This window comes from Chenopodium album, chromosome 20, assembly GCF_948465745.1.
Source record: "Chenopodium album chromosome 20, dcCheAlbu1.1, whole genome shotgun sequence".
Taxonomy (NCBI): Eukaryota; Viridiplantae; Streptophyta; class Magnoliopsida; order Caryophyllales; family Amaranthaceae; genus Chenopodium; species Chenopodium album.
This window is the reverse complement of record NC_137853.1, coordinates 33045474-33068932: the sequence shown is the minus strand read 5'-3', so window position 1 is coordinate 33068932 and position 23459 is coordinate 33045474. Positions and strand designations below refer to the sequence as shown.

The window sequence follows — 23459 nt, the reverse complement described above, 5'->3', positions numbered from 1 at the left end:
TCCCTCCAAAATATTATTTTTTTGTTAAATTCTTTCCAAAAATATTTACTTTTTATATAATTGTGATTTATTTTCTAAAAAAAAATTCATATATTTTTTCCCTAAAAAAAAAAAAATCATATTTTTTCAATATCTTTTATGGTATAAAATATTATATTATATTTACTTTTTGATTCGGGCTCAATTCTGGATATAAATAATATTCAAACTTTTTTTTATCCTTACCCTATAAAAGCACCAACACTCAAAAAAATGGGTTTCCTTATGAACAGTGTGCTGTCCAATTTGCCCCTATATTTGTACTACCATTTCCTTATCTACAGTGCTGTGACTGATTTACCCTCGAAAAAATGCATGTGCAAGCACCTGCCAACTCACTGGCCACGTGTAGGGGTGGGTATAACGTGTCGGCATCATCTTTGCTTGATTCTGGACAGTTACCGTTGCTGATAATTGATTCAATTGAGCTTTGTTTGATTTTTGGACACTTGTCGTTGCTAATCAATGATTCCATTCGAGCTTACTTGCGATTTGCATGAATCTAAGGCTCAATTAGAGCTTAGTTTGATTTCTGGACACTTACCGTTGCTGATTGGTGATTCAATTAGAACTTGCTTGCGATTTGCATGAATTGTAAGGTTAATTCCTCGATTTAATTTATTTGTTTGCTTAGCTGATTACTTTTTGCCTATGGTTATTTCTTTGTTTAACTATTGATTAATGTACTGTTGTGGGATTTGCAGCAGTTCATCTATTGTGAAAATGGATTTGGGAGGACTTCATTGTTTGATCCTTTTAATGGTGAGCTTCTTGGTTATCCATTGATCTATTGCTTTGCATGATGTGTGAGAGGGTTTAAAAGAGATTAGGCTATTGTTTGGTTTGCTCAAGTGTTGGGAAGTGCGGTTAATATTTTAGTTGTGAGAGGATTAATTTGCTGTTTGGCTTTTCAAATCAAAATTAAATCATTTAAATTTGTGGTTGCAGCTATTGTTCAAGTGTTGGGAGGTGGGATTAAGGTATGTTAAAAAAATACCTTTCTATTTTTTGAAAATCAAAATTAAATCATTTAAATTTGTGGTTGCAGCTGTTGTTCAAGTGTTGGGAGGTGGGATTAAGGTATGTAAAAAAAATACCTTTCTATTTTTTGAAAAAAACAGATTGTTCATTTTTCCTTTTTGTGAACTACATTAGATTTTATATATTTAGTTTGGGGTGTCATGATTACTTTATTTGATTTTTGCTAAGGCCTTTCACACAATTTTTGCTTTTACAGCTGTTTCTTTTATGCTGGCTGCAGCTCTGGCTTTTACCCAGTGGTTTTAGGATGGTGAACTTTATTAGTCATCGGTCTAACAGTTTCATACCAATGGGTAAATGCTTTCCTCTTCTAAACCAATACTGATACAAGGCTCATCTAATTACCAGCTATGTATGGCTTAGTTTGTTTGCATTTGTTTGTCTTCTACTGCTTTGTGTTAGCATAAATTAAGGATAGAAGCCAGTTCATCTGGTCTCCCTCATCTTCATTTTGCAGCAAACACAAAAAAAAAAATAAACAAAAAAAACACACACACCATAGCATACTCCCATGGAGGAGGTTACATTAGAGGTAATCATGGAATTGGATAGAGGCTTCTTTACTGTAGTAATGACATTACATCTCAGGAAAACTAATCTTTGATATCACTGACCATGAACACAGAACATACATGAACTTGCTTGAAGGATTTCTTCAGAATCATGACATTTTTAGTCACTGACCATGAACACAAAACATATATGCACTTGCTTGAAGGATTTCTTCAGAATCATGACTTTTTTAAACTTGACAAATTGATTACATTGTTTGGATTTACTTGGCATGGTTAAATTGGTAGCCATTATTAAAATTAATTGGCTTCTGTGCACACAATATTTCCCCAGCTAGGTTGCTTAACAAACTTCGTGTGATTTATTGAACAGCAGTTAGTTTAAGTATAGTCCATATATTAGTTATGAAGTAAAGATTTAGTGCATTTGTGTTGGTAAAGGATGGCTAATTAGCCTGGCATTTTTGTGTGTGGGCTGTTTTTTTTATTCTTCTTTCGTAAAGTGAGTGTGGAATCTGGAATTTGTAACATGGGCTACCTTAGGCTATGGTTTACATGTTTATATTGTTGATGATAAATCATGCAATTGTGATTGTAAAAGGGATCAGTTTTTGGTGAAGATATTGGTTGCTAATTTTGTTTTTTGCTATTTCTGTAGCAGAGTTATGAGCTTGCAATGGGTGGAGGTGCAGGTTCTGCTGTAAGTACTCTATTATTTACAGTTATGTTGATTTGCTTTGTTTTTTTTGGAAAGGGGGTTTGGAGAATTGTATTGCATTGCTGTTTTTGTTCAAGTGTTGGTTTGGATGGTTTTGGTTAGTATGTGATGACTTTGTTGTGTTATCTATATCATCTGTTACATGCTTTGGTGGGTTTGTTTGTTTTTGTTTTTGTTGCCTTATCAAAGGGCCAGCTATATTGATTTGCTGTTTTGTGTATTATGTGTGGCTTGGCTTGGTAAGTTGCTTGTATTAGTTGGTATGTGGAGAGTCCTTTGTTGTTTTGAATGGGGTATGTTTTGCATGCTTTAGTAACCATCTGTGTTGTTCATTTGTGATATAATTGCATTAGCTATTTAGCTGGTTTTATTGTGTGCGCTTGATTTAGATTACCCTCTGTCTGTGTCTTCCATTTTGTGATGTAACCAGCCTTGTTCAGGGTAACATGTTGCGTGCTTTGGTAGTCAGCTTTGTTGTTCTTCTGTGATGTAATTGCAAGAACTATTTAGCTTGTTTTTATGTTTGCTATGCATTTAGCCTTGCCTCTGCCTCTGTCTTACAACAACACATGTTTCACTACCTTACACCTGTAGCTCAAGTGATAAGATGTCCCTGCACCAGTGTTAGCTGCAACAACATGTTTCTTATGTTATGGTATGCACACAGGTGGGTGGATCTGCCACTCGAGAAGTGCCTATTTCTTTTTCCTGCCTGCTCCAGCAAGTTGTGGAGTATCTGAAAATCCCCCAGCCAGCTTACTACCTGGTTGATGCAAGGAAGAATGCTGTGAAGCTTGTCGTGGAGACTGACCCAGGCTTGGGTTTCTATGTTTACGAGGGTGGCCCAGCTAAAACAGTAGGAGAATCGCGTGAAATAGCTGCTGAAAAAGGCGTTCGTTCACTCCGGATGGAGTACAACATTCAGGTTGAGGATTTGACTTCTAAGAAAATTAAGAGGCTCGAACGCTGTGAATTTCTCTACCAGATGAAACGCATTGAGCTCGAGTCAATGGAAAGGGGGGCAGGGAAGGTACCAGTCAAGTGGCCAGATGTGCCAAACCACAAGCGTTGCAAGAAATATGTGTGCATTGATTACATGGATGTTCTGCGCACTCTAACTGTGGAGACTAAAGCACGTGTTTCGGCTGTGAACACTTTCAAGCTAGGACCAGAAAAGTTCATTTCATGGCTTACGATTTATGCTCCTACAATTGCTACTGGAATGGAGTGTGTTTTTAGTACTGCTCGTGCTGATTGCAAGGCTACCAAACAAGAGGCTGCTAGGAGGGCTGTAGATTTCCTGCGCATTGCATTCAATCTTGACATATTGATTTGAACTATGGCAATGGGGTTTATGCTGGTATTAAGTGTTCCTTGGCTAGGGAAAGTTACTTAGTGGCTAAAGAACGTGTATTGGGGATTCAAGGTGCTCTGCACTTAGCTCCTTTTTTAGGTGAAGATGGCTGCATAACACCTAAGTCTGCTGTGCACAAGATTCCAACACCTGCTCTTCCTCCACCTCCACCTCGCAAACCAAAAGCTAGGCCATCTTTTGGGGACCGCTTCACTCATGAACCATTTGCAGTTCCTCCTGAGTTGGACACCTTGTTTAAGCGGAGGAAGTTTGATTAGGCATCAGACTGAAGCTGCATAAGACCTTGTTTTGCTAGCTTACATGTTTTGTTTGTCTGTTCCTGTAGGGCCTTAGATATGGCATATTAGCTTAGTGTGCTTCTTGTATTCCAGCTTATTTTGTGCTGCTTTATGTGTTAGTTTTATTGTCAAGACATGGTGGATGTTTCCCCAAAATTTAATGTACTTCAGCCTTTTGAGCTTTGATTAATGAAGTCTAATTTTCTTGCCATTGATCGTATTTTATGGAAATTCTTGTTCTATTGTTAAGTATGCACAGCATGGTTAAGCATTAGATTTTTTCAATTTGATCAGAGTTCAAATTTCTCTTTACAGGTTATATAGCTGCAGATGCATTGTAACACTGTTCCATTTTTCAAAAGCCTCTGCAACGCCTATTTGCAACTTCTTGCTCAGTTTATATTCTCACTATGCGTACATCCGGGTTCCTTTGCATGTTTCATTTGTCTTTCGTGCTGTTATAAGCAGCTTATAAATTAACTATTACTATTAGGCTGCAATCATTGTGTTTGGTTTTTTTGAAATAAGTATGTTTCTTGGTATCCAGATCGTGCTTTGGGAAAAAAAAAACCCTTGCAAAAAACTCGGGTTAGCAAACGTTTACAGATGATACAAGCTATGTCTCAGACCCCTGCTCCTATGAGGTGTTAGCTTGTTTTCCTTATCGCATGCTAAATAGATATTTTAGTTGCTCTGAATTTTTAGGTCTTTCCTTGTTTTTAGCAAGATTTTCCAATTGTTCAATGTAGGGATTTGGACGAAACAAGTTCTGCCACACATCAGCAGCAAGAGGCTGGACAGATTGAGCCTGAAGTTGCTTATGTAGGGCATTCTACCAACATAGTGGCTGGAAATTCAGCTGCCCAGTTTAACAGTAAGCAAAGTTGTTTATGTTTGCTATTTGCAGTATTTGGCAGAATTAGCTGAGTGAGGTTAGAGACTGAGCTAGGTAAAACAACTACGCTGCCTGCCTGTGTTTAGATAACATTAAGGTAAAGTTCATTGTAGCTAAGATTATTTAGCTCTGCATTTGAATAGCAAATTTTTCGTTTTGCAGGCCCAAACCTTTTGGCTGCTGATTCAACTGTAGCTAACATAGCACAGGCTGTGAGGACAGATATTAGCAGCGCTCCTTCAGATCGGTTCATGTTGTATAGGCAACTTCCTGAGAGTTCAAGGTCTAGCAAACGTAAGCGAGCATTATCAGCTACGGAACAAGAACCTGTGTCAGTGAGGTGCTTTACTTTTGCTTACCACAAGAACACACGACTAGCTATATTTCTGTATTTCTACTGATGCTGGTGTTATGCTGTTTTTTCGTTTGCTATACAGAGAAATAGGTGGAACAAGTACCCAGGGCAACAAAAAAACTCAGGGAACAAAACAAACACAAGCAAAAAACAACAGCAAGGCTTCGTTAAAGCAAACTTTGTTTTTTACAGCTCCTTTGCCCATTTGAAAGCAGGTTAAAGGTCAGGTTTATTTGTTACTGAAATAGTCAGCTCATTGCATACAGAAAACTGACTCAGTTATATGAGACAGATTAAGTGAATATTATATGATGCCTAATTACATTAGACCAACTTAACCACTAAATGTTTAGTGTTTCTGTAACTTAACATGTCATTTTCATATCACAGAGAAAAATACTGCAGCTTCTCAAAAAAAAGGAGTCAAGCAAGCCACGGTTAAAAAGCCCAGTAAGTTTTCCTATGCATATTTTTACTGAGTTATTTGCTTATTTTCTGCAATGTACTATGCTGATCAATTGGCTTGCCATGCTTGGTTGAATATCAGAACCTCCAGCAGCTGTTGTTGGCTTGGCATTGCCTGCAGCACCTTTGAAACTGAAATCCCCTTCCATTTGCCCACATTGCAGTGCCAAAAAATTTGAACATGAATCACTTCATTTCTGCTGTGGAAATGGATCTGTTAAACTAGCCACTAATGAATACCCTCCTGCAGTGTATAGACTTTTAACATCTGATGAGGAAGATGCATTGCATTTCAGATAATACATTCGATTATATAACAACTTATTTGCATTTAGCTCATTAGGTGGTAGATATGATGGCAGCATACACAAAGGAATATATGTTTTTAAATTGCATGGACAAATTTATCATAACTTGCCTGATTTAATCCCTGATGAACTAGGCCCTAGATATTTACAACTCTATTTTTATGATGGCCAATTTGAGTCAGCTGCTAGAGTAGATTGCTTTAAACAAGTAAGACAAGATATTATAGACATACTTATGGAAGTATCTGCTCAAAATCCTTACGCTCGCTTTTTCAGATCATTAAAAGACCTTGACATTCAAGAAGATACACAAATTACTATCAATAAAAACACTGTTTTAGACCAGCGGGTTTATAATGCACCCACAACAGATGAAGTAGCTGCGATTTGGCCTGAAAACAGTTCATCAAGCGAGTCCAATGGCCCATACATCACAGTCAGAGGAAAGGCAACAGATTCTCATCGCATATACCATAATTATGGATGCTATGATCCCTTGCAGTATCCACTCCTATTCCCACATGGTGATTGTGGCTGGGGTCAGGGTCTTGCCAAAGACAGCGGTTTAGGAGAGCAGCAAACAGACCCCATTACATCTTCAGCAGTGCATACAGAGGAAGATGCCCTTGCACAGGAAGCTAACCGTGCGTTTCATCTGCCTGAAATTTTATTGCAGAGTGTCTTTTTCATTTTGTGTTGTTGTTCACACACATCATGCTTCTTTAAATGCAGGTTTAGCGGATGCAGGTGGTGCTTCAACTCGGCATATTTCTGCCCGTGAGTACTATGCTTACAAATTGCAATGCCGCCCAAACAATATGCTCCTGCGTGCAGGCCGATGTTTGCAGCAATATATAGTTGACATGTATGTGAAGATTGAGAATACACGCTTAGACTACTTTCGCCACAATCAGCAAACAATCAGAGCTGATTTGTATCAGGGGATTTTGGATTCCATTGAAAGTGGTGAAACAAATCCCACAAATGTCGGACGGCGAGTTATTCTGCCCCCAACCTTTATTGGTGGTCCGCGAGACATGAAGCGGCGTTACCTGAATGCCATGGCTTTGGTTCAGCGCTTTGGCAAGCCTGATTTGTTTCTCACCATCACTTGTAATGCAAACTGGTCAGAGATCAAAGCAGAACTAGCTCCTGGAGAAGCAGCTCAGAACCGTCCGGAACTTGTTGCCCGTATATTTCGATCAAAATTAATCTGTTTGAAAAAACAAATCATGAAGAAAGAAATTTTCGGGAAAGTGGCTGCTATGATATATGTCATTGAATTTCAAAAAAGAGGTCTTCCATATGCACATTTCCTTATTATCTTGAAACCTGATTACAAACTGAAAACACCTTCTGATTTTGATCGATTTGTATCTGCTGAGTTACCACCCCACAGCTCCCTAGATCTTCGGAAAATAATAGTGCGCCATATGATGCATGGCCCCTGTGGAGAAGCAAACCCTAAATGTCCATGTATGGTTGCGAAAGATGATAGCTCTGCCTCATGCAAATATGGCTACCCAAAACAATTCTTAGAAGAAACAACAAACCATAATGATGGATATCCAGTGTACTAGAGACGAGATACAGGAGAAAGTGTACGAATTCGAGGTTCAAACCTTGATAATCGCTGGGTTATTCCATACAACCCATACCTTTCCGCGTTGTTTGACTGTCACCTCAATGTAGAAGTTTGCTCATCTATTCAAGCTGTTAAGTACTTATACAAATATGTTTACAAAGGGCATGACAGAGTATCTTTTAATGTTGTTGGTGAAGAAACTCAAGCCGTAGATGAAATTCAACGGTTTCAGTCTGGACGATGGGTTTCACCATGTGAGGCAGCTTGGAGGATTTTTGGCTTTGACTTATTTGAGATGCACCCCCCTGTACAGCACCTTGCAGTGCATTTGGAAAACATGCAAACAGTTCAGTTAAGAAGTCATGAGCAGCTTGATTCTGTGGTGTTGAATGAACGAAGATCGAGAACTCAACTAACAGAATTCTTCAAAGCAAACGCATCATCTCCTCGAGGTACAGGATATCTCTATAGTGAATTCATTGAACATTACAGGTGGGATGCCACTGCTAAGGCATGGTTTCAGAGACAGAACAAGAAACTGGTCATAGGTCGGCTGGCATGTGTTACACCTGCAGAAGGAGAGCGTTTCTATTTGCGGCTGCTTCTTGGCAATATACGCAGCCCTAAATCGTTTTCTGACCTCCGGACTGTGAATGGAGTCCTATGTGCCACTTTCCATGAAGCAGCTATTAAAAGAGGGCTCTTTGAAGAAGACAATGTTGTTTATGCGTGTTTGTCTGAAGCTGCAGAAATTCATATGCCAGGAGCCTTACGTCGGCTATTTGCAGCTGTGTTGGTCTTCTGCGCTGCGAGCAACCCACGTACACTATGGCAACACTTCTATAATGATTTATCTGATGACTTTAGGTATACCTTTCCACAAAATGAAAGGCAAGTTTTACTGCTGACAGTACAGTTAGTTGAGAAACACTTAGAGTCAATGGGCAAGTCATTGGCTCATTTTCAGCTTGAACATCTACAAGAAGAAATGCCAGAAGAACTACAGAGGACAAAGGATATTATTGATGCTTTGGATGCACCTATTCCTCAAGAATCAATTGATTGTAGAGATCAGCTAAATTCAGCTCAACAAATTGCCTTTGACAAAATTATTTCTCATGTTCAAGCAGAAAAGCCTGGTTGTTTCTTTGTTGATGGCCCTGGAGGGACTGGAAAGACCTTTCTGTACAATGCTCTGTATGCAGAAGTGCGCTTGGCAGGGAAAATTGTGCTTCCAACGACAACATCAGGAATAGCTGCAGCAAATATACCTTCTGGCAGGACAGTACACTCACGGTTTAAAATTCCACTTGATTCAGAAACATCACTCGCTTGTGATGTTCCTAAACAAGGCAGCTTAGCTGCTTTGATTAAAGAGACAGCATTGATTATCTGGGATGAAGCTTCAATGGCAAGAAAAGAGAACATTGAATCTGTTGAGCTCCTGCTCCGCGATGTTTGTGATCCAGATCAGCCATTTGGTGGAAAAGTTGTAGTCTTTGGTGGAGATTTCAGGCAAGTTTTACCAGTTGTTCCTCACAAGACTCAAAGAGAAGCTGTTGCAACAAGCCTGGTTACTTCACATATTTGGCCCTGGTTACAAAAGCTACATCTTACTGAAAACATTAGAGCCAAAGCAGATCCCCCATATGCATCTTTTTTGCTGGGTTTGGGAAATGGCGAGCTTCAGGCAACTGAGAATGCTTTTGTGAAGGTTCCTCCTCACATTGTCAATTATTATCAAAAAGACGAGGAACCTATTGATTATCTAGCTGCTGCTACTTTCCCTGAATTGCAACATCCTGCCTTTACACCAGATATTTTCACAGAAAGAGCAATCCTAACCCCATTAAATGATGTAGTAGACTCAATCAACAATTTCCTGATTGACAAGTTCCCAGGAGAAGCAGTTGTTTATAAAAGTTTTGATAGCATTCTAGATGATAATTGTGCTACCTACCCAACAGAGTTCTTGAACCAGCTTGCCCCAGGTGGTATGACACCACACGAGTTGGTCCTAAAAGTTAACAGTCCAGTAATCTTGCTGAGGAATATTGATCCGGTTGATGGCCTGTGCAATGGCACACGTCTCATATGCAAGTATTTCAGAAGAAATGTTATTGTTTGTTCAATAGCAATTGGTCATCGTAAAGGAGAGCTTGTATTCATCCATCGTGTCAACCTCCGGCCTCCATCATCAGCAAAATATCCGATTCAGTTTGAGCGTATACAATTTCCTCTGAAGCTCAGTTTTGCAATGACTATCAACAAATCTCAAGGGCAAACACTAAGCCAAGTTATGATTTATCTCCCACAGCCATGTTTCTCACATGGTCAATTGTATGTTGCATTGTCAAGGGCTAAGAAATCGGAGAAAGTGACTGTGATCACCCCCCAGCCTGCTGAAGTTCACAACACACCAATTCTGAAAAACATCGTGGCTTATGATGTCTTGCGACTATCTGGCATAACATGATATGATATGATGCAGGTATTCTGGGATTGCTTCTATACTTATTCATAAAAAAAAACAACTTTTTCTTTTTACTAATTTAATTTTGCTATCCTATTATGCAGGTTTGATGTTGTAGATCTTTAGAGTATCATTTGGGTGTGTAAAGCTTTTTTTAAAAATATTTATTTCACAGTCATTATTGATATATAAATATGCAATGTTATTGAAATGCCTTGCAGTGTGTTAAAACCACTATTGTTCTGTTAGTTTACATGCTTCTATTCAAATTGCAGCAACACTATTGGACACGGTTACTTGCTAGGAACATACTTTACATGTACATTTCTGTTTTCTGTTGCAATAATTGATTCACAAACATGGTTTTACTAAGCAAAAAAATGATATTCAATGCACATCTATTGTATAATGCTCAGCACCAAAAAAACATGCTACCAAGAGTTAAAAAGTAATTTGGATATAATTATTATTAAACTAGATGTTGAGCTAATGTAGTAAATAATGAACTAAAATTTTCTATGAAATTACAAATACTAGGGAGGAAAAAACAGCAAGATCAAATACTGTCTTATTTCAATATTTTTTTTATAGTAGGCCTAGGCTAGCTACTACAACCTCATTTGTTGAAAAACCCTTTTTTCCCCCCTTATTACATTGTTGTATATAGTGCCCCTTCATTCTATCACCCTCAAGACAGTAAAGAAACATGCTTTTAACTTAAGTAACAGAATAACCTTATTAACTGGTGGGCAATACATTGATTCAAGTCATGAATACTTTTAGTGCAGCCCTTTCTTAGTCTTTCAAACAGGTCACCCTCAGGCTTTTAAAAAAAGCTTTTTCCCTAGATAACTATAATTATAACAACACTTCTTTTTCTGCTACACCCATCAAGCATCACAATAACAACAGATAATCCTTAAATCCTAGGTTTATATGTGGCCCACAATGATGATTTCCAAAAAGAAACTTCTCCTACTTTAAATTCACATAACATCTTTCTTTTTATAGCTAAATTAGATCAGTGACTGATTGTTCTATTATCTACTTGCACATGTAACCTTAGTTTATTTCACTACAAACAGCCTATTAACCACTAGACACAACTATGTTTCAGTGCTTATGCTTTTATTACTTATAATATCACTTCTGATTTTGCTTGTATGATTATTACTCTGCAGATTTCCTTGGGAGAAATTACTTACTACATCTTTTTATTCGATAGACAATAATCTGTATCAGGACATTATAATAACCACTAAATTATAAAGGCCATATAGCTTTAACTTATCAATAGGCTTTTTGCTATTTAAGATTCTTATATTTCAAGAGAGCATTTACTCTCCTTCTATTCTCTGCTGCTTTGCTCTGCTGTTCCCGTCTACCCCCAAATTCTGCCTGCCATTCCAGTTGAAGAAGGTAAGCACTTTAATGATGCTTTGCTGAACTTAACATCTGCCTATGCATTAACTTCTTTTCTTCTCATTTATTTACCTGTATGCAATAAAACTATCTGAATTGCTTTTCATGTGGCCTTTTGTTAATTTGAATTGCATATGCACACTTGTTTTAATTAGCTATTTATTTGTGCTTGCTTTGCATTCAGACAACCTATGTAGCTATTTTACATGCGGTTCTTTACACAGGAAAACCTCATCCTTTGAAATTTACTATCATCTTGCCAGTAGTTAGGCCACATGTACACAGTTATTTTGTATTATGCCTTATATTGTTGCCTATATAGAAAATTCTTATCTTTTTAAGCTTATTATCATCTCACCAGTTACTAGGCCACATGTACAGTAGTTATTTTGACTTATGCCCTTATATTTGTTACCCATGAGTTGAAAGGACCATGTTCAGTATAATATATGACAAAAAAACATGTCTGTAAAAAAATTGGTCCATGGACATAAAATTATAAAGGGACTTTGGTAGAATCTGTGGTTGGCCTACTATTATTAACTATATTGGTAAGAAATACATCTAAAACTTTATAAAAACTTTACTCTTGACTAAGGGCTGCTGAGAAAGTTGTTTAAAGAAATAACATCAGCTAATTATATGACATGCTGTATATTATGATATAAATCAGCTCAAACTACCTATACTATGAACAAAAAGTAAAGTAACCATATTAAAGAAATTCAAGCTTTGATTTAAAGCAAACAAGGCTACTTAGAACATTCCGCAACCATACACTGAGCACAACTTGCTAATCAACAACATAGTACACATAACTAGAAGAAAAATATTGTTCATTACTAAAGCAACAACATAAGCCTCTGACTACTTAGAAACACAACTAGATTTAGACTGCAAATGCCTTGCAATGACTTCAGATACTCTTTAAAAACAACCACCATAGGAAGCATCACTTTCAGGAGAATATGAAGGGCTGGAGTGGTGATGGAGGTCTTCCAACTTAAGCATAGGCTGGGGATTGTAATTACTGGTCCCCTCCTTTGGTGTCTGGTTTTTTGGGCTAGGCTGCTTATCTTCAGGCTCAAAACAGAGAGCAGATACCACAGCTTCTAAATCTTCCACTTTTTTCTCTAAGGCAGTGAGGCGCGTCTCCATTACTTCATAGTTAGTTTGTTTGGGAAACTCATATCCACTGCTAGGATTCACCTTATCTTTACCCTTGCTTCCCATTACTCTCACCTTAAACTGAAAAAAAAAGACTAGAGAAATGTGAATGTAAAATACAGAAATGGTTTGTGAAAATATTGAAGCCTGACCATCCTTTTATATATGCCTGGGTAACACTCCTTTGTCTAAGGGATATAACCATGCAATAATTAGACTTCTTTAAAAGTCATACAAAACTTGCTATGTGATTAGCATTGTATAGCACTGAACTTAATTTGTAATTACAAGTCACTTCATTGAAGAGTCCTTTTTATATTTTATTATATTGAATTATAAATGCATGTATGCATAGAATTATGCCAAGGTTGTTTATAATATCATAAAATAATAATATTATGCTTTTCTATTTATATAATATTATAATATTATACAGGTCAGTTATAGCATAGACTTATGCCAATTTGTTGTAATCAAGTTTAAGCACGAATAACTAAACAAATTGTCTTTGTATACTATAGATGAAACCCGACTACACACCTTTGAACAAGCTGTCACCTGTAAGCAAAGCATACAAAGTGCGTGTGACAGTGAAAGAAAAGTCTCCTATCCGAACTCCTCCAAACAAGAAAAAATTTCAGAAGCTGGTTTTTGAAGATGAAGAGGTGCAACCTTACCACTCTTCATTATTTCATAGTTATTGAATGCTTACAAATCCTATACATGACTTTTACATTTACATGATACAGGGTAACAACATGAAAGCTACTTTGTTTGGAGCTGAATGTGACCACTTTCAGAAAGTCTTTGAACACAAGAAGAAGTATGAGATAGCTAATGCTCCAGTGCGAACAATCAACCCGAAATTTAGTTCATACCCAGGAGAATGTGAACTTACTTTCGGCGGAATGACCAAAATTCAACCTATTGATCGAACAGAGGGACCTGTTTTACCTGAATACATCTCCATAGCTGATGTACCAAAGACAAGTGGACCATCAGACCGGTTTGGTATCATCTAAACCTTATCTAATCTACACATAATAATTAAAAACACATCTACCTCTTGTCAATAATGTGCCTATCCATCGCTTAACTGACAGATTTGCTTGGAGTAGTAGTCCACATGGAAGACCCCCGACAAGTGGAATACAAGTCAGGTAGAGTAGCTGATGTACGTGATATCAGCATAGTCGATGAAAGGTTGCTACTACCCTTTTAAGGCTCCCAAATGTTACCTGCATTATTATCAAAACCTGCACTCACTGACTTACATTTTGTTTTGCAGCACTGGTTCTCGCCCAATGATCATCTCTGCATGGGGACAATTGGCCCTTTCTGACTGTGAGAAGCTCAAAGACTGGGCAACCACTTTCTTAGTTGTTAGCTTAACTTCACTGAAACCTGCTACCCACAGAGGTATAATTTGTTCACCCTTGATCATTGTTTACATCATGTGAAAATCAAGTGTCCTTATGCAACTTTTCACAGGTTTCTCATTGCAATCAAGCATGTCCACAACAATTGACCCAGCCCCCAATGGTGAAAAAGCTGAAGCTTTGCGAGCTTGGTAATCCAACAACTTTTAATAGCTAAAGACCATTTACACTAATACACATTCACACTTTATTGTACCTAATTCAAGCTTAGTCTAACTCCTATGCTTAATCAGCTATGTCTTCCTTTGTGTATATTGCTAGGGCTCATGCACATCCAGACATAATTAGTGATTACATGTCAAGGCAACTCGAATTCATGACTATTGGTGCTGAACCAATTCCAACCACAGTTGACAACATCAATGGCAAAACTGTGAGTGCACACACACACACAAATCCTTTTACTAGCTATCTGGTTTTATATACTAACACAGCTTCATTCAGGTTGACAATACTATCCAGGAAGAAATATACACACTAACAGTCACAATTCCAGATGCACAACTAGACAATATTATTGCTTATATTGGCTGCGATAATTGTGGCAAGCGTTGTGGCGTTGCTGCAAATGTGGCCTTCTTTTGCCCACATTGCCCTGACAAAAAATGCACCTCCACTGAGAGGTTCGTTCTGCATTCTTATGTTGCACAACTAACTAACCAAGCCGTGATGTCACTTACCATGATTTCATACCACAAATGCAGGGTCAACTTTAGCTTTGATGCTGAAGATGACACTGGAACATGTCGCCTCACTGCCTTTGGCCAAGTATGTGAGCAGATATTCAAGCTCACAACACTTGAAATTTTTGAAAAAAAGATAAAGGTTCTCACCCACACCTATCATAACCCTACATAAAATTATGCCATGAAGCTAGCTATCCTGGGTATAACAACACTTGTTTTTGATTTCAGGATGACTGGAAAGATTTTGATCGTGTTGCTGCAGCTCTGAAATCCACACCAACGCACATAATCCTCCACCCATCCCAAGCACTGAACAGGGCAGGGGTGCTGCGGTGGGTGGTCCAATCAGTTTCTCATTCCTCTTGAACACTTGTTCTGCCAATCTGCAGCTTCAAATCAGAACACATCATCCACGATAGCTTTGGCTTATCATTTTGGATGTGTTCTTATTTGAGGCATCCTTGATTATCCTTGCTCATATTTGCTACTCAAGCAATTTAACAAGCATTGTCTCTTTAACTCTGAAGTTATATCTTCTTTTGATAATGTTGGTCATATAGAGCAGCTTAAATCTGCTTTGAATTAGGCTTACAAACAATGCCTTTTTTGCTTGCTCAATCCATTGAATGGATTAAACAATTGTCTGTAATTCAAAGTTAATGCCTTTTTCATGGAACACTTTGTTCTTTAGATTATTGCAGGAATACAATATCTGCTTATGGTTTAGCCTTGCTTATTGTGTGAATTTTGCTGGTTTCTTTATCACAAAAATGATTATTATGATTATCATTTAAATTTCTTTATTTGTGCATATATTAGACACCTATCCTCAATTAGTCAGCCATTTAGATTATTAAGTCACTAAATGCATCAATATCCTCTCTATGACTGTCACTAAATGCATATTAGGAAGAAGGTAACAACTGCTTCCAGAATCTATGTATCTCATACCCTGTAAACAAAATCACTACAATCTGAAAATACAGTAGCCAACAATTCAAAGCAATACATTTATTTAACATTAAGCAACATACATCATCACAAAATATCCTTCCACCATTCATGATTACTGCTTATTTACAGAAAAAATAAGAAAAAAAAAGGCATGTCAGTTGCCTATAATTGCTTAATACATCAATCAATAAAACCTCTAATAGATCAATCAGATCTTGGCAAAGTTGGTCATGGTTTGTTAATTACCAACTTCTTGCCCCTCATTCTGCACCCCAACCTCAGCATTCCCTTCCTCTGTATTCTTTTCTTCACCTCCACCTTGATTCACCTCCTCCATCTCTGCATCACCACCAGCAAGTCTTCCTCCAACCCCACCAACATCCCTTTCATTGCCACCTCCAACATTCCGACCCACATGATATGTCTATTTTATATAGTATTTTACCCCCGTCCCTTGGTCATAATTAGAAGTGTTTTTGGCTCTTTAGAGCCACTTTTATTACTAATATGTGTTTTCTAGTGTTTTCGTAGTTTTGGTTGAGTTTTGTAGGGAATTGCACCTTTGGAGCATTTTCTCGGGATTTTATGGAGCAACTACGAGCATTGGAGGAGCACGACCATCTTTCATAGCCCAAGATCGGTTAGAGTAATCAAGCCGGTGAATAAGGGCTCGACTTGTGTGAAGACGAGGCATTTGGACCGAATGATTTAAGCCCCAAAGAGGATATTTGGTTTGGGCCAAGTTACGAGCCCAAACGAGGAGTCCAAGCGGCCCAAAGGTGTCCGCCCGATGGTCCGCCCGATGGTCCGCCCGATGGTCCGCCCGATAGCGCGCCCGATCGGGCAAAGAAGACTTATATCGCAGCAGCCCTTCGTCCGATCAAAAAAGCGCGCCCGATCGGGCGGTGCCTCGCCCGATCGGGCGCGTGTTTCTGGAGGACGTTTTAAGCGTCGTTTAATTTGTTTTAACTTAGGATTTTCTAGCTTAGTATAAATACGCTTTTGTTAAGCGAATTTTGGGGGGAATTCTTTTCTCCCTTCCCTTACTCTCTTTTTTCTCTCTCTAACTTTTCTCTTTCTCTCTTCTCTTAAACTCTTAGTATTATTTTCTCTCTCTACAACTCTTGTTCCTTTTAACTTTGGTAACGATTTCTTCTCTTTTAATCTCAGTTATTTATTTTATTTCTTTACTCTATCATGACTACTTTTATTGCTTCGTTTAGTTTAGATTTAATTATGTCCGAGTAGTTTAATTCTAGGGTTTATGGGGATCCATAATTAATATGAAGGGATAATTTGTTATTATTGATTATTGATATTGCATGATAATTTCTTATTGAATTGTTTTAATTCTTTACAATTAGATTATGAATCGAGCAGATGTAATTTGATTGTAAAAGTATAGCAATATTGAATTGATGAATCGTTCAGATGTTAATTTGATATTAAAGGCTATTTTCAATAGGAACTTAGATCTAGTAAATTGCGAGAGCCTGTTAGATCTATGTTGGTTAATAAATTGCGAGAGCCTGTTAATCACGTTATTGTGCAATGTTAATTATTGATTGTTATGTTTTATCCCGGAATATTAATTATTGGTGAACCTGTGACCCTAGACCTTCTTATTATTAATTTTCTCCCTAAACTTAATCTTCATAGTATAATTTCATATTAAACACAACAAATTGGTTACCTTAATAATTTAGATTATATTAATTAATTAGGAGTAGAAAGACCAGTTTCCCTGTGGATTCGACCCTACTTCCCTATCTACTTTAGTTAGAGGACTTAGGTATTACTTTTGATTAGGGGATACGACTTTACCCTGTCAAAATTTTGGCGCCGTTGCCGGGGAAACAGTTTTATTTTTATTTCTAGTTGTTATTAAAGTCTAGATTATTATTTTTTTTTATCTTTTATTTTTATTTTTATTTTTATTTTTATGAGTTGAAAATACCCATGCTTACGTCACTACAAGAATTATATGATTTTTATGCAGCACCTGACTACTGTTGTTGTCAACGTCTTTGTCATGAAAATCCTGAATGCCCTTATAGTGAGTTTTTCGTGCGTGCTCCTGATGATTTTAGAGTCTTTCCATTAACATATGATCATATTCGGAAACGATTAGTTGCTAATGAATGTTATTGGAAGGCTCTTGATGAAAAAGTCTATGGACACTATAATAATACGAATGTTATTGAGGTTGAAGAACCCGTTATAGACTTGGTGGTTGAAAATTCACTGGTTGACGAATTAGTGATTGAAAAATCATTAGTTGTAGAAACGGTGGTTGAAAATTCCTTTGTTGATGATGAGGTTATTTGTGAGGGTAAAATATTCAAATCATTATTAGATGATAAAGACAATGACTACCTCCATGTTCGTTCTGTTAATTCTAAATTTTTAACGGAGGAAGTAGAAGGTTGTGGTGTATTTTCATCTCTTTCTTTTGATTTTAACTTCTACCTTGAGTTCTCTTTATGTGCTCCTAACCTTTTCTTTGTAGGGATTAATGTGCTTGCTATTAAGCCCTATGTAGTGCCTAATGAAATCTTTGCAGGAGCGTTTGATAAGTTACTCAAGGCGTTGAATTCTTCCGATTGAGAGAAGGAGTATGGTCGAGCAGGACCTTGATAAACTAGCGCTTTGCGGGAGGCAACCCGTATTTTGTTGCTTTTTATTTATTTAGTTTTTTTTTTTTTAGTCTTTTATTTTTGTGTATTTTCTTTTTGTTTTGTTATGGAGAGGTAAGGAGAGTGTATCTTATGCTTGTGGGAGTACCTTTTTGTGCAGGTTTTGATCAAGAGAGCGAAAAAGAAGAAGACGAACTAGTACAAAAGATATTTGGGCAGAGAGTAACAGCGATCAGCCCGTCAAATCAGCAGCACGGGCTCGATCGGGCAGAGCTCGCCCGATCGGGCGCGCGTACGTGTCAGCAAAATTCGTCAATTTCAACAGGCCATAACTTTTGCGTTTCTTATCCGATTTTGGCGTGTGACCTATAATTGGAAAGATCTTCAAGTCTACTTTCCAATGAAATTGGAATCACTGCATTATGATTTATAGATCAAAAGTTATGATCAGAATAGTGCACCTGACTCAAATTTAGACTTTTTCCCACTAACACTTTGTTTCATTCTTGCCCAATTTTGTTCTAAAGAGATGCATTGCAATCCTCGAGGCTTTGGTGACATTGATGTGGTGATGATGATGAGTAGTCACCTTGACTACTAGCTTCCCTTTAAGACAATGAGGACATTGTCTAATTTAGCTTGGGGGAGGTTCTCATGTACGCATGGTATATCTTTCACCCTCTCTCTTTTTATTTATTTATTTTTCTTTTGACGTGCTTAGTATAGATTTTATTGTTTTCTTAAGTTAGTTTCGTTCCAATGAATTATGAATCATGCTTCCCTGTGCCCCTTGATGAAAATTTTTCGAATTTGTTTTGATTCTTGGTTTTTGATGATTAATATTGTGGATTTGTTGATCATGATTTGAAGTTTAATTGCTTGAATTCCTAAACATGCGTCAATTTTGTCTAACTACTTGTGAATATAGTGCTTGACTAGTTGATTTGGTTAGGAATGTGTAATTAGTTCCTGGTATGTCAATGAATTTGAGTATTGGTTTGCAACTATGAGTAGTGTTTCATAACTCAATATTATGCACATGTGGAGGACAAAGGCATTTGTTCTTTTAGGTGGCCTTCAGATTTATTTAGATACATTTGTTCCCTTCTTGCTACCCACGTTGCTGCCTTGACTTTTTATTGTTTATTAGCCATATTACAAGCCTTATTTGCCCCATTGGTTACTAGTCCCAAGCTTGGCTTGGGGGAGCTATTAGTGAGTGAGGTGAGGGAGTTTGTAGTGTGCACATTATTTGCACAATTTGGGTGGGTTTTGAGAAGTAAATTGTTCTTGTTCATATTTTTGTTTTGATGAGTTCAAAAGTTGTATATTCTTGGAAAAAAAGTATGATGAAAAAGAAAAAAAAAGAGAAGTTCAAAAAAAAAAATAGTGAGAAAAAAAAAAAAAAAAGAAAGTGAACTTCCAAAGAAAAAAAAAGAAAAAAAAGAGCAAAAAGAAAAATAAGAAAAATAAGATTGATGTTCAAATTGTCTAAGTGAAGGTTTATCGAAAAGAAAGAAAAAATTTGAGTTTCATTGTAAATATTTGAGTTTTGAGTTCAAAGTTTGTTTTTCACTCTAGTTCATTATTATCATATTTTTATGAGTGAATATTATAAGAGTTGGGATTGTTTATATTGTTTGGAGTATATTTGGTGGATTGTTATTGGAGTTGGTTATGTTGGAGATGATTATGACTATTATTTTTGGTCATGGGTTTATTAGGTTTTGGCTCCCTTAATGCATAGCTTTTTCTCTCACATATCCCCAAATTTATCCTACCCTTTACCCTAGCCTTACATTACAAGCTTTAAAGACCTTCCGACCTTGTGCATAGAGTTGTGTAAATGTGAAAGTGTTGTTTATCAATGCAAGTTATGACTTGACATATTCTGAGTCGACTATTAGGTTGAGTGTATGTCTTTTTAAACACACGAGTGTTGTGAGTTTGGGAGGGCATTGTTCACATAAAGGGGTTGGGATGGAGAGCGATCGAGTACATCTTTTACTCGCCACATAAATGAGAGTTGAGTGTGTGAGCACTAGTCTTGAATTTTATATGCTCATTTGGTTTGCTCTACTTGACAGTTGTTGGGGAGGAAGAGTAATTGGATGAATGAGATTGATTGATATTGAAGCATGTTCATTAGATTTTCCTTGAATCGTTTGTGCTTGATTTGATTATTGGGGTGAGGCATGTTTTATATGTTCATTGATGAGCTCTTTGCTTAGGGACAAGCAAAGGTTTGGCTTTGGGGAGTTTGATATGTCTATTTTATATAGTATTTTACCCCCGTCCCTTGGTCATAATTAGTAGTGTTTTTGGCTCTTTAGAGCCACTTTTATTACTAGTATGTGTTTTCTAGTGTTTTCGTAGTTTTGGTTGAGTTTTGTAGGGAATTGCACCTTTGGAGCATTTTCTCGGGATTTTATGGAGCAACTACGAGCATTGGAGGAGCACGACCATCTTTCATAGCCCAAGATCGGTTAGAGTAATCAAGCCGGTGAATAAGGGCTCGACTTGTGTGAAGACGAGGCATTTGGACCGAATGATTTAAGCCCCAAAGAGGATATTTGGTTTGGGCCAAGTTACGAGCCCAAACGAGGAGTCCAAGCGGCCCAAAGGTGTCCGCCCGATGGTCCGCCCGATGGTCCGCCCGATAGCGCGCCCGATCGGGCAAAGAAGACTTATATCGCAGCAGCCCTTCGTCCGATCAAAAAAGCGCGCCCGATCGGGCGGTGCCTCGCCCGATCGGGCGCGTGTTTCTGGAGGACGTTTTAAGCGTCGTTTAATTTGTTTTAACTTAGGATTTTCTAGCTTAGTATAAATACGCTTTTGTTAAGCGAATTTTGGGGGGAATTCTTTTCTCCCTTCCCTTACTCTCTCTTTTCTCTCTCTAACTTTTCTCTTTCTCTCTTCTCTTAAACTCTTAGTGTTATTTTCTCTCTCTACAACTCTTGTTCCTTTTAACTTTGGTAACGATTTCTTCTCTTTTAATCTCAGTTATTTATTTTATTTCTTTACTCTATCATGACTACTTTTATTGCTTCGTTTAGTTTAGATTTAATTATGTCCGAGTAGTTTAATTCTAGGGTTTATGGGGATCCATAATTAATATGAAGGGATAATTTGTTATTATTGATTATTGATATTGCATGATAATTTCTTATTGAATTGTTTTAATTCTTTACAATTAGATTATGAATCGAGCAGATGTAATTTGATTGTAAAAGTATAGCAATATTGAATTGATGAATCGTTCAGATGTTAATTTGATATTAAAGGCTATTTTCAATAGGAACTTAGATCTAGTAAATTGCGAGAGCCTGTTAGATCTATGTTGGTTAATAAATTGCGAGAGCCTGTTAATCACGTTATTGTGCAATGTTAATTATTGATTGTTATGTTTTATCCCGGAATATTAATTATTGGTGAACCTGTGACCCTAGACCTTCTTATTATTAATTTTCTCCCTAAACTTAATCTTCATAGTATAATTTCATATTAAACACAACAAATTGGTTACCTTAATAATTTAGATTATATTAATTAATTAGGAGTAGAAAGACCAGTTTCCCTGTGGATTCGACCCTACTTCCCTATCTACTTTAGTTAGAGGACTTAGGTATTACTTTTGATTAGGGGATACGACTTTACCCTGTCACCACACCGCTGGCCCTGTCTTCTTCAACATCAGCAGGTTCTACATACCCAACATAACGCCCAATTCCTCCCATCCTTGCATAAAACCTTCTACGCCCTTCACTTAACCTCCAAAAAAACCCAGACATTCGTTGAACACGAACCCTCTGAACCTCATCAGACAGAATTCTTGCTTCTTCAAGCTTATTTCTATACACTGCCCTTAAACTTGCCAATTCTTCTCTCTTGACTCTTTCCTGTTCTGCAATTGCCTCCATTTCTGCGTACAGCACATCAAGGCGCGCTTCAGCATCCCGCAACTCCATCCCGTCTGCCATTGTTGCTTAGACAAAGTTTGAAAATAAAAAGTATGCGTTTTTTTAGATTGCAATTGTAACAGAAATTGTAATAGATAGAAAAATAATTTGCTAATCCCCTACACCCAGTGCTTGAGATTTCAGAGAGAAAGAAAAATAAAAAAGAAAGGGAAGATGAAAAAACTGTTGTAAAAACCAAATGAGTTTAAAACAAATTTTTGTTAAAAAACATATCACAAAAAATGCCATTTACTTTTAAAAATAGTTTTAAGAATTTCCTCAAAAAAAAAAAACAAAAACAAATTTAATACCTTTAAGAAAAAAGGTGCATGTCCTTTTGATTTTTAATTTTTATCATAATTTTACAATGCCTTTTAAAGAAGCATATTATTATATATTAACATTTTCACACTAATAAATAATAATTATCAATTCTTGTCAAAAAAAACTAATAATTATCAATAAATAATATTGTTTTGTTTTTTTTACAAAAAAAATAAAAAAAATCAATTTTCATAAATGCTTATATTTAAGTTCACTGTACTTTGCAATGTTGATTAACTTAAATTTTGCCCACAAAATGAAAACTAATACATTTCTTAAATTGTAATTAACAAAAATAAGTTCTTTATGAATAGTGTTCTGACCAAATTGCCCCTGTATTTGTGCTTGCAATTCCTTATCTACAATGTGGTGACTAATTTGCCCTTAAATAATTCCATGTGCATCATTCACATGTCATTGATTGAGCGCATAGGTGGGCTCTCTGCTCCATACCTTTCAGCCTCTCTCCTTCCTCAACTATCCTCTGCTTGCCGTAACCGGGGTGCTTTCCATCTCCTCAACTATCCTCAACTATTTACCTTTTACTTCTTACTCAACCAAATTAAAACCCATGTTTTTTTGACACATACTTCTTAACCAAACAAAACAAAAAATAACCCAACTTATCAAATCACCGCAATCATATTGTAAGTCAATGAAAAGCCCAAATTACAGCTATAACTCAATTAGTATGAAATATGTTACAAAACTACAAATTTTTACAAATAATAAAACACGCGGTAGAATGGTTGACTAATTACAAACAACTTTACAAAGCTAATTAGGACAATTGGCCTATCAAGATGACAACCCTATCAAGATTCACTT

The 23459-nt window shown here is 36.9% G+C and overlaps 2 protein-coding genes across 2 annotated transcripts; both read left to right on the top strand.

The window, feature by feature from the left end:
* The first annotated feature begins 6221 nt into the window (after nucleotides 1–6221).
* On the top strand, nucleotides 6222–10047 carry LOC145597055 (uncharacterized). Its single transcript, XM_081653233.1, has 3 exons — nucleotides 6222–6630; nucleotides 6719–7559; nucleotides 7743–10047. Exons 1-3 carry the CDS (start codon nucleotides 6222–6224, stop codon nucleotides 10045–10047), a joined length of 3555 nt encoding a protein of 1184 aa, XP_081509359.1.
* Nucleotides 10048–13154: 3107 nt separating this feature from the next.
* On the top strand, nucleotides 13155–15502 carry LOC145597054 (replication protein A 70 kDa DNA-binding subunit B-like). The gene is made up of 10 exons (XM_081653232.1): nucleotides 13155–13298; nucleotides 13383–13644; nucleotides 13737–13836; nucleotides 13922–14052; nucleotides 14125–14203; nucleotides 14334–14445; nucleotides 14517–14695; nucleotides 14777–14840; nucleotides 14987–15090; nucleotides 15460–15502. Exons 1-10 carry the CDS (start codon nucleotides 13155–13157, stop codon nucleotides 15500–15502), a joined length of 1218 nt encoding a protein of 405 aa, XP_081509358.1.
* Nucleotides 15503–23459: the final 7957 nt, after the last annotated feature.